This window comes from Macaca fascicularis, chromosome 14 (assembly GCF_037993035.2).
Source record: "Macaca fascicularis isolate 582-1 chromosome 14, T2T-MFA8v1.1".
Lineage (NCBI taxonomy): Eukaryota > Metazoa > Chordata > Mammalia > Primates > Cercopithecidae > Macaca > Macaca fascicularis.
In genome coordinates, this window is record NC_088388.1 from 16979078 (window position 1) to 16991218 (window position 12141).

At 38.0% G+C, this 12141-nt stretch overlaps 1 protein-coding gene across 1 annotated transcript; it reads right to left on the reverse strand.

Annotated features, from left to right (window-relative positions):
- Window positions 1-1151: 1151 nt before the first annotated feature.
- On the reverse strand, window positions 1152-2295 carry LOC102143019 (olfactory receptor 5T1). The gene has a single exon (XM_005578875.4). The coding sequence runs from the start codon at window positions 2255-2257 to the stop codon at window positions 1337-1339; it is 921 nt and encodes a 306-aa protein (XP_005578932.3). The 5' UTR covers window positions 2258-2295; the 3' UTR covers window positions 1152-1336.
- Window positions 2296-12141: the final 9846 nt, after the last annotated feature.

Sequence of the window (12141 nt, forward strand, 5' to 3'; positions counted from 1 at the left end):
CTGATGTGATATATTTCTCCATAGGCCACAGGTGCCAGCAGCTACACAGATACTTCTCTGTTTAGCCAGTAAGTAATGCAGAGCAATTCTATTATTTAGCGTTAATTTTACAAGAGAATTTAAAGTCTGTTGTATAATCATCACCTATACAATAGAATCTGCTGTGGAGCCTATCATGAGGGATACTTTTCTAATCATTACCTCTTTTACTTAAAACCATGGAAAAAGAGGACCTAACAAATGATACCATTCTAGTAAAGGGCTTACTTTTAATGTTCTCTTTAACCTATGAGGGTAGGTTAAAAACAGTGAACCAATGTTCTGTTTCTGACTGATTATGAGACAACATATGTACCACTGAAATGTCTCATCTACCTTGGACCTTCATTTTCCATCTATCAAGATACCAGGTTATTCATGTATAAGGCTGGCTTCAAAATCCTTTACAAATAAAAGTATACCCCATGAATGTACACAACAGACCCCCATTTCACTTCTATTGTTCATAGAGACTTAAGCAAGGAAAAAAAAATTCGAAGATAGGAGTCTCATGATAGTAGAGAAATCTTGATCTGTGATCTTTGGGGAAAAGCTGTTCACATCAAGGATGCTATCTTCTGTGGAGAATCATCCCTGGTTACCTTTACCTTAAGGGTTCCAAAGGGGATTGTACAATTTCAGTAGCGTAGAGGGAGCCTTCTGAGTTGTGAGATTTTGAACCCAAGGTTCAAGGTATTGAAGTTTTGCTACAGTGTGGATGGCAAGGGCAGTCTCTCTGTGATGTTCTCAAAAGATCCAGTCTTTGGGTTCTAGATTGTAAAGGGGTTGATTGTCCTCAGTCAGCAAACTATAAAAAAGCTTTCTTTACCTGGTAAACATATACTATAGCATAATAATCTGCAGTTATAACATCAGCCCTCTTGCATGAGAAAGCTTTTATACAACCAAAACCCATGCATTGAAAATGATAATTGCATGAAGTCCCTCTGTAAATGTTTGAATGGTCTATCAGGTAGTGAAATGTACCTGAAGCTTTGATTATTTTCCTAGGAATATGAAATATTCTTATATTTGACAAACCAAATACTGGTCATAAACTATTTCAGCAATTTAGAAGTCACCACACCAATATGTATTTAATTGGATCATTTTATCTTTTGCATGATAAATGGTGCAATATATTGATATTTCTAAATGGTGCATTAGTAGACTGATTGATGCTTTATTTGAAAATATTCTAGAAGTTACAAGCACTGTTAAAGAAACAAATTTTGTTTACTTTCTGACCATAGAGGTGTGGACTGACACCCAATATTGTTTACAACTTTACTCAATTTTAAAACTGTAACTTATGTATGAACCAGTTTCTCACAAGCAGTCTTTTGATTGCCTCCTTTACATCTTTGTTCCTCAAACTGTAGATGATGGGATTTAGCATGGGAATCACAATGGTGTAAAATATTGACACTATCATGTCATGGTCTGAAGTGTAGCTGGAACTTGGTCTCACATACATGAAGAAGATTGTCCCATGATAAATTGTCACTCCAGTTAGGTGAGCTCCATATGTGGAGAAGACTTTTCTCCTCCCTTCAGCAGAATGCATCTTCAGAATGGCCAGAAGAATGAAACCATAGGAGATCAGGACAATCAGGATAGTGACTATCTCAATAGAGCCCACAAAGTAGAAGAGTAGAAGCTGGTTTACGTGAGTGTCAGAACAAGAAATAGCAAGGAGAGGAGGCATATTACAAGAGACGTGCCTAATTTCATTGGAGCCACAGAAGGACAGGCTAAATGTAGCCACTGTATGGATAGTAGCATGTAAAATGCCAGCAATGTAGGAAGCAGTGATGAGTGGCACGTAGACTCCGGGTGACATGTTCACTGAATACAGGAGAGGGTTGTAGATGGCTACGTAGCGATCATAAGCCATTGCAGCCAAGAGAAAACATTCTGTGGTTCCAAAAGTACAAGCAAGAAACATCTGTGTTGCACATCCAAGAAATGAAATAGATTTATTTTTTGCCAGGAAATTGACCAACGTTTTTGGAGTGACAACTGTAGAATAGCAGGCATCCGAGAATGATAAAACACCAATAAAATAGTACATTGGGTTGTGAAGCCGGAAATCCCCAATGACCAGTACAACTAGCCCTAAATTGCCTATTAGAGTGAAAAGATAGATTGCTAAAAATAATAAAAATAGGAAGACTTGCACATCAAATTCTTCTGTGAAGCTCACTAATATAAACATGGTGACTTCAGTAAAATTGTTTAATAGAAACTTGTATATTGGGAGCTGTTCTTAAACTGGAAGATAATTGAAGCATATTCTCTTGGGCATATCTCCTGTGAGTTTCATCAGCATTCAAGTAAGTGGATATAAACAATCTATATGAACTATATTCATTAAGAAATCAAACCTGCATTTGCTGTTCCACAGGTGAGAGAAATTTTCAGATCATTAGGAGATGATTTTAGTAGCTAGAATCTAAGAAAACAAGATCAAATATGTTATTTTGTACTAAACATTTTAGCTACTAAGCAGACTGTAGAAAACATTAATTCTTGACCATTGTATAGGTGAATAATTTGTATTCGTACACATCTGATTTGTGCAAAGTTCTTGCCAAGAATTGAAAACAGATCAGTTTGAAGTATGAACAATCAGGAATTAACCAAGAAAGGGCAAGAACATATTTATCTTATTCAACTAATGAGCACTTATATTTTGATATAACAAGAAAAACAATAAAAAATGATCTTAAGTTTATTTTTGCTAGCCGTGGTATCTAGAAGTCACTTAGGATTGCTACTTATTTCTATCGTTTCTCTAGCTTCAATGGTTAAAAATTCCAAATACTTCGAGAATCATGTTTTGTTTTATTTCACTGGGGATGGTGGGTGGGGGTGGAATGTAACTTCCAGAATGTATGCAAGGTCTAATAGAAGGCAGTAAATCAGTAAAAAGTGCATGCATTATTTGGGTGACAGGAGGTTTAATCTTGCCTCTGGCACTTGATAGCTGTGAGATTTCCTGCAAAGTTGCAATAAAACAATGTGCACAAAAGTCTATTTCTATAGCAAGAGCTCAATAAATGCCTATTTATCTCCTTGTTTGCAAATTTAGTGTTTCAATGTCAAACTCAAGATACCTGGAGATTTATGTCTTCTACTAAATTTGTATTTATAGATATGGCTTTATATTTTCAAAGCTGATCCTATATTATTAGTTTCTTCGAGAAACATAGTCATTTACTCTTTATAACTCTCAATCTTTTCAATATATGCTAGTATTGACCTAGGCTAAACCAGGAAAACTCATCTTTTGGCATCTAGTAAAAATGCTGGTTTAAAGACAAATTTAGCTGAAGTGCTTAACATCATAGCTTTTCTCTATTTCATTTATTTAAAGCAATATTAAGCCCACTATGATGTAGCAAATAGTATTGTGGTAGTATAATTGTGGTAATTTTGGGTATTAACAGATCACATAATTTCTGAAAGTCTTTACTTAAAAAAATAGTTCAAAGTCATAAAGAGTAGACAGAAGAAAATCACAATCAAGATACTAAATTTAGAATATTTAAAGTTAATCCTGATAGAATACTGGAGTACATATTAATAATTTGAAAAAAATAAAGATTCTGGTTCAAGACCCTTGTCACGTATTTTTCAATGATTTATAATATTGTGACCTAATTTTTACTGGTATTTAAAATGTATATATGATGACAAAAATTCAATTATGTTGTAATATTAAATATAGCAAATTGATATATTAAAGGAAGTTGCTTCATATATTTATTTTTTGAACAATTATTTAGCCTGCCTATCTGCACATCATTGTGCTGTGTGGTCATTCAAATATATTGATATTTTGAAGAGGAAAAACCTTCGTAGAGAAGGCCTAACATCATACATGGCTCCAATCTGTGGAACTGGAATAAAGCAGATTGCACTCCATCATTTGGGTGAGCTTCATCCAATCGATTGATTGGTACAAAATGACCACCCTCTCACAAAGAAAAAGGGTATTCTTCAAAAGACTGTCTCAGACATTATCAACCACATTGACTCTTCCTGGTTCTATGAAAGGCTGCTTATGGACTCAAACTGAAACAGTAGCCTTTCTGGGTCTCCTGCCTGCCAACTCAACCTACAAATGTTGGACTTGCTAACCTTTAAAACTAGTAGCTCTGGGATTTCTGCAATTGGCTGTCTAATATGATTAGTTTTAAAGACACGAATGAGGCTGGATGTGGTGGCTCATGCCCATAATCCCATCACTTTGGGAGGCCAGGGTGGGAGGATCACTTGAGTCCAGGAGTTCAAGACTAACCTATGCAATATATTGAGAACCCATCTCTACAGAAAGAAAAAAAAACCAGCGTGGTGGCAAATGCCTATGTTCCCACCTACTTAAGAGGGCCGAGATGGGAGGATCACTTGAGCCTAGAAGGTTTAGGCTGCAGTGAGCAATGACCATGCCGTCAGCATCCTATAGGTGAGGGACAAAATGTTAAACTATGTAGAGGTATGCTATACTCTAAAAGAAGTATTTGAGTTTCATAATATATACAGGCTGAAATTCAGAGAATATGTTTGGAAATGGATATTAAGGACGTAAGATAATGATGAAAGGAATATAATACTGGATCAGACCAAATTTTTTGATACAAGTCCAGTAAGCAGAGATACTACATTTAATGTTGCAGCTCAAAGAGTGAGAAAAGACTCTAACACATTTGTTGTTTGGCTAAAATATGGACCAAAAGGTGGCCCACAGCGAGTTAAACATGCAGTCCCTGCTTTTATGTTTCTGTAGAAACATGGATGTAAAGGGTTAAAGATATTGAAAAGTTGAAGTGAATTTGCCTGTTAAGATCTACTAACCCAAACTGGGAAAGTCCAAAAGATACATTCCTCACCAAAATAACCTTTGGTTCTTTGAATAATTTCCATACTGATTTCCGTATACGTTGAACTAATTTACATTCTCACCAGTGGTGTATAAGCAATCCCTTTCACCACATCCACGCCAACACCTATTGTTTTTTGACTTTTTAATAATGGCCATTCTGTCTGGGGTAAGGTGATCTCTCATGGGGGTTTCAATTTGCATTTATCAGATAATTAGCGATGTTAAGCAGTTTTTCATATGTATGTTGGCCATTTGTATATCTTCTTTTGAGAAATGTCTCTTCATGTCATTTGCCTACTTTTTGAAAGGATTATTATTATTATTTTTGCTGATTTGAATTCCTTGTAGATTTTGGATATTAGTCCTTTGTTGGATGCATAGTTTGCAAATATTTTCTCCCAATCTGTGGGTTGTCTGTTTACTCTGTTGATTGTTTCTTTTGCTGTGCAGAATCATTTTAGTTTAATTAGGTCCTATTTATTTATTTTTGTTTTTGTTGCATTTGATTTGGGGATCCCAATTATAAAGTCTTTGCCTAGGCCAATGCCCAAAAGAGATTTTTTGTAGGTGTTCTTCTAAAAGTTTTATGGTTTCAGGTATTAGATTTAAATCTTTCATCTATCTTAAGTTGATTTTTGTATATGGTGAGAGATAGAAATCCAGTTTCATTCTTTCACATGTGGAATGAAAAGAATTTTCCCAGCACCATTTATTAAATAGGGTGTCTTGTGCCCAGTTTATGTTTTTGTACGCTTTCTCAAAGATCAGTTGGTTTTAAGTACTTGTCTTTATTTCTGGGATTTCTGTATTCCATCTGTCTATGTATCTACTTTTATACCAGTACATGCTTTTTTTGTTAACTGTAGCTTTGGTTGTAAGTGTTTGTCTTTATTTCTGGGTTCTCTGTGTTCCGTCTGTCTATGTATCTATTCTTACACTAGTACATGCTTTTTTTGTTACTATAGCCTTGGTTGTAAGTATTTGCCTTTATTTCTGGGTTCTCTGTATTCCAACTGCCTATGTATCTATTCTTATACTAGTACATGCTTTTTCTGTTATTATAGCGTTGGTTGTAAGTATTTGCCTTTATTTCTGGGTTCTGTGTGTTCCATCTGTCTATGTGTCCATTCTTATACCAGTACACGCTTTTCTTGTTATTATAGCCTTGTATAATATTAAGTTCAGTGATGTGATGCCTTCAGATTAGTTCTTTCTGCTCAGGATTGCTCTGGCTAGCTGGGTTGTTTTTAGGTTCCATATGAATTTTGGGATTGTTTTTCCTAATTCTGTGAAAAATAAAGTTGGCATTTTGACAGAAATTGCATTGAATCTGTATATTGCTTTGGGCAGTATTGATGGTAAGGGCAGTCCATCTGGAGTAGCCACTGCGAAGACACCGGCGGCAGCCAGGGAGGCAGCCAGGACTTTGTGCTCCACAGAGCCAGAGTGGGCCAGGAACAGGCAGGAGCCCTACCCACTACCAAATTGGCTGGTTGGGAGCCCTGTATTCCCAGGCACAGCTGCAGCCACTAAGCTGTGGCTCCAGACCTGGGCATCCCTGTGCTTGGATGCCCAGGAGACGCCCTGCCCCCACAGGCTTTAAAGTGCCTGCTTTTGCTCCCTGCCTTGCCCCACTCCTTGCTCCCACTCCAGGGCATAGCAAAGTTGTGGTCGAGCCTGGGCACTATTGCAACCCATCTAGGTTTGTGCACACTCAAGGCAGCACTAGCACACCAGCCCCCTGCTGCCTTGGCATCCTCTGGACTTTGGGCACCAATGAGCATGGGAGGGAGGCTGTGGGTTGTGCCGAGGGTGGCTTGCCATGGGCTTGCAGGCACCCCTTGGCACAAACAGCCTGGGTGCCTTAGATGGCGAGAGACAGACAAATTCCTGGGCAGAAAGAGGCAGTTCTCCACTCACCTTCAAGCCAGGGATAGCCTGAAGCCTAGGGGCCTGGGCTGACAGTTCTGGGTGGAGTCTATGACCTGGAGTGAGAACTTACGTTGCTTTTTCTGGGCCCTTCCATGGCCGCCCATGGGCCAATCAGCATGCACTCTCTTCTTTCTGAGCCCATGAAAACCCCAGACTCAACCAGACTTGGACCGAAATCCAACTACCAGCTTCAGGAAGAAGCTACCAACTTCAGGTCTCCTTGTCTCATTAGGATGACTTACCTATGTAAAGGAGCTACCCACTGTGGCTCTCCTCTCCACTGAGAGCTGGACACTCATCAGGATTATCTGCCTGCAGAAAGAAGCTACCCACTGCAGGTCTCCTTAGAGCTGTTCTGTTGCTCAATTAAGCTCTTCTCTGCCTCCTTGTTCACTCCCCAGTTGTCAATGTGCCTCATTCTTCCTGGATGTGGGACAAGAACTCGGGACCACCAAATGATGAGACTGAAAGAGCTGTAACACAAACAGGACTGAAACATGCTCCCCTGCTACATTGTGGGCAATGATTTGGAGAGAGGAGCTGCAGCCCTTTGGGCAGCCCAGACCTAGTGACTCCCCAGGCCGGGGCTATAACGTCCTCTTTGGGGTTCCATGGTTTCTGACATCTCCAAGCTTTCAGACACTACCACACGCCCCCTGTTCAGATGCAGGTACCCACAGTGGAAGCTGCTCATGGTACATCTGATCCAGCCACAGCCTCGCACAGAGCCGGGAGCTGTGCTTGCACCTGGACCTGCCTGCCCAGCTGCTGCAGCCAGTGTGCCTGGCTGTGTGTAGTGGCTGGATCTCATTCTCGCTTGTTCATATACCCCTTGCCACTCTGTGTCTGGCCCTCCCTTGGCAGGTGTGAGTCCTGGGCCAGGAGCTCAGGCTGAGGGCAGACTGCCAGGCAGAGCTGATAAAATGAGTCCAGTGGGTGTGAGCAATACTCAGGCATAAGGCCACAGAGATTTCAGGCTGACAAAGCAACACCCCAAGTATCCTGTGACAGTGTGGTCAGTTTCACAATATTGACCCTTCCCATACATGAGCAGATTTAAATAAAACTCTAGATTTTTTAGGATTGAATTGCTTTTGGAATGAGTTAAGATTTCAGGGTGCTATTCGGATGGAACAAATGTATTTTTTTATGTGAGAAGGACATGCATTTTAGAGTCCTGGGGCAAAATGTTATATTTTAAATGTGTCTCTTCCAAAATTCAGGTGTTGCCAATATGGTAGTATTAGGAAGTGAGACCTTTAAGAGGTGATTAGGCTTTAAGGGCTCCTTCTTTGTTAATGAAATTAAGGCTTATTAAAAGTCTTCGTTCAGTATTTGGCAAGCTTGCTCCCTTTCCTGTCCACCTTCTACCATGTGAGGATGCAGCAAGAAGGGTCTCACCAAACAGTAAATGCTGCCACCTTAATTTTGGACTTCTCGGTCTCCAGAAATGTGGGGAAATTTTTTTTTTTCCTTTAAAAATCACCCAGTCTCAGGTATTCTGTTTGAGAAGCAAAAAATGGACTAAGTGAGTAGAATGCATTGGATTTCCATCACATTGTTTAAATATTGTCCACTTTAAAGCATGGTGCTCGAAGTATGGAATATCAAGGGAAAAAAGTAAACATCATCTAAGGACTTTTCATTCTCTTCTAGGGGAGAGGGTGAGAGCAGTTTTAATTTTGTTAAGAATGGAAATATCATGTTAGGTAGAAGTTTGATCTTATTTTTGTTTTCATTTGGAGATCAGGTATGCTTTAAGGGAATGCATATGACTTCCAGGTTGACAAGGGGTACATGTGTATTGATTAATTTTAATGTGTCAACTTAAATGGGCTATGATGTGCTTACATTTGGTCAGACATTAATGTGTGTGTTACTCTAAGGATGTTTTGGGAGAGATTAACATAGAAATTGGTGGCATTTGAGGAATGCCTATTGACCTCCATAATGTGGGTTGGCCTTACTCAATTAGATGAAGGTTTGCATAGAGCAAAAAGACTCACCTCTCCAGAGCAAGAGCTAATCCTCCAGCAGACTGTCTTCAGATCTTGCCTACATCACCAGCTCTTCCTGGTTCGACAGCAGTTGCTCATGGGTTCCGACTAGATTATCAGTAGTCCTGGATCTGCAGCCTGATAACTCAACCTGCAGAATTTGGAACTGCCAGCTTCCCAGAATCACATGAGCCAGTTCCTTGTAATGAATCCTTCACCCTCCTCCTCCGCCATACATCCTGTTGGTTCTGTTTTTCTGGAGAACCCTGACTAACACACGTCCTTCCTTGGGTCTTCTGAGTATTTTGTGCCTGTGATTTTATGTTTTCTTATTTTTAGGAAATTCTTGACCATTTTGTCTTCAAATGTTTATTCTGACCCATTCTCCCTTGATTCTTGTTCTGAAGCACTTAACTGTATGTATATTAGATTGTTTGATGTTGTCCTACAGTTTTTTTTGATAATTTTTAGTTCCGTATTTTTTCTTTAACTTTTTCTCTCTGGTTAATTTATGTTGCTTTATCTTCAAGTTCACTAATACTTTTCTCAAGTTACTGAATCTGATAAGCTTGTGAAAGAAATTCTTTGTCTTAGATATTGTGACTGTGAGCATGAGTTTTTATTTATATTTTCCATCTCTGATATTTCTCACATATTCATGCATGGTGTTTACCCTCTCCACTAAAGCATTTATTCCAGTAATTTTCACTGCTCTTTAGTCAAAGACAACCAGAAACAATGATATGTGAAGAAGTTAATTTAATTTAATTTTTTTATTATTATTATTATTTTTTGTACGTGCTTGGTGGGGGCCTGCAGAGAAGACTTGGGAGTGAATGCAAACTCTTTTATTCTAAGACTTCCTGCTTTTCCCAATAGCTCACACTTGGCCTTTAACATTACTGAATTTTAAGCTGATTTCCTCTTTTATTTTTAAAATTATAAAGTTCTGGGATACATGCACAGAACGTACAGGTTTATTATGTAGGTATACATGTGCCATGGTGGTTTGCTGCACCCATCAACCCATCATCTACATTAGGTATTTCTCCTAATGCTGTCCCTGTTCTGGCACCCCATCCCCTGACAGGCCCTGGCGTGTGATAGTCCCCTCCCTGTATCCATGTTGAACTCCCACTTATGAGTGAGAACATGCAGTGTTTGGTTTTCTGTTCCTGTGTTAGTTTGCTGAGAATGATGTTTTCCAGCTTCATCCATGTTCCTGAAAAGGACATGAACTTATCCTCTTTTATGGCTGCATAGTATTCCGTGGTGTATGTGTGCTACATTTTCTTTATCCAGTCTATCATTGATGCGCATTTGGGTTGATTCCAAGTCTTTGCTATTGTGAATAGTGCTGCAATAAACATTAGTGTGCATGTGTCTTTATACTAGAAAGGTTTATAATCATTTGGGTATATAGTCAGTAATTTCTTCCTGTCTGTCTGGTGAACAAACATTTCACACTCTCTGCCCGCGGTGAAAGAAAGATGCTCAGGCATCTCATCTATGTTTGAAGTAACTTGGTCTTCCTTGGTATTCAGATTTCTTGGATGTTTTGAACCTTGGTTCTCTGACAGACTCATGAAAGGGTATAATTTGGTAGATTACTTGGCTTTTTAAGTTGTTAGAATGAGAAGAATTTATTTTGCTGCTTTCCAAATTCTGTGTGGAAGCAGAGGTCCCATATATCATTTAAAATCCCACCCAATACTGTGGTTTCAAATGTTTCTTTTCTGGATAACTCTCCACTCACCACTGCAATATTCTTCTGGAGTTTTAGTTTTATGCATTAAAAACGTAATGGAACCTCCGAATCAGTTTACATATAACCGATCTTAACCACTGAACTTCTACAATATTCATCTTTCCGGTGTGTCCCCTTCCTTTCTATCTCCTTTCTTCTCCTTTTTCTGTCTGTCTCTTTTTTTTCTCTCACTTTTACTTTTTATCTTTGTCTTGTTTTATCATATAGGCTCAAAACTTGCAAATTCAAAAGGTCTCAGTAAATAAAATGAATTGTCAAATCCAGATGAAATTTCACTTCCAATAACTTTTATTTTTAATGAACTTTAAAATTTATAATTGACTAAAATAATTGTACATATTTATGTACGGAGTACACTGTGATGTTCCAATGCATGTATACATTGTAAAATGATCATATCAAGGTAGTTAGAATGTCACTTTAAAAATTTATCATTTATTTGTAGAATAACATTTAAAATATTATTTGCCAGCTATCTTAAAATACATACTATACTGTTACTGCCACAGTCACCCCACTGTGTAATAAAACATCAGACCTTACTTTTCCTGTTTAATTGTTATTTTATATAAATCAACTAACCTCATTTAATTAGTCTCCACTACCCTGTTCAGCCTCTGATAACCACTTTTCATTTACTTTTTACTTCTATAAAATCAAGGTTGTTTTTTTTTTATTCTACATATGAGTGAGATTGTGCAGTATTTGTATTTCTGTGCTTGGCTTATGTCACTCATTTATTCATCCATGTTGTCATTAATGGCAGGATTTCATTGTTTTATTTCTCAATAATATTCCATTTGTGTGTGTGTGTATGTGTGTGTGTGTGTGTGACATTTTCTTTATGCGTTCATTTGTAGATGGGCATTTAGGTTCATTCCATATCTTGGCTACTGCAAATAATGCTGCCATAAACATTAGAGTACAGATACCGCTTTGACATACTGATTTCTTGAAACTTCTACATCTCAGTGAATGGAATGAATGGCCAAATCCAGTGGAAACCACATTTTCAGTACTTTTAAAATACATTCCTTTTTCTTATTTCTGCCACAGACTTAATGAAGAGCTTCAATGCTCTCAATCATGCTCTCTGGAAGATGACTAATAAAGTTGGTAAAGTGAAAAGATAAATCTGTTCTTTCATTCCATGTATAACAAGCTTAAAAACAGAAACTGTGTAACCAGACAGCTTAGATGTGAATCCTGACATCACCCTTTAGAGTTATGTGGTATTGGGCTGCTGTTTCCTCAACTTTGTTAAAGGGTATTACTACAATCACTTCCTGAAGTTATGAGAATTACATAAGTTAATATCGTAAAAACATTTACATGATTGTCCAATACCTAACAAGCATATGTTAATTATTGGTATTAAGTATAATTCATTCATGTATTCACTATTTAACAAATATTTTGTCAGCAAACCATAAGTTCTAGGTACTCTTTTAGGACTCAGGGATACAATTTTGAGGACAAATAGGCCCAATTCCTGTTTTTATGCAATTTACAATGTC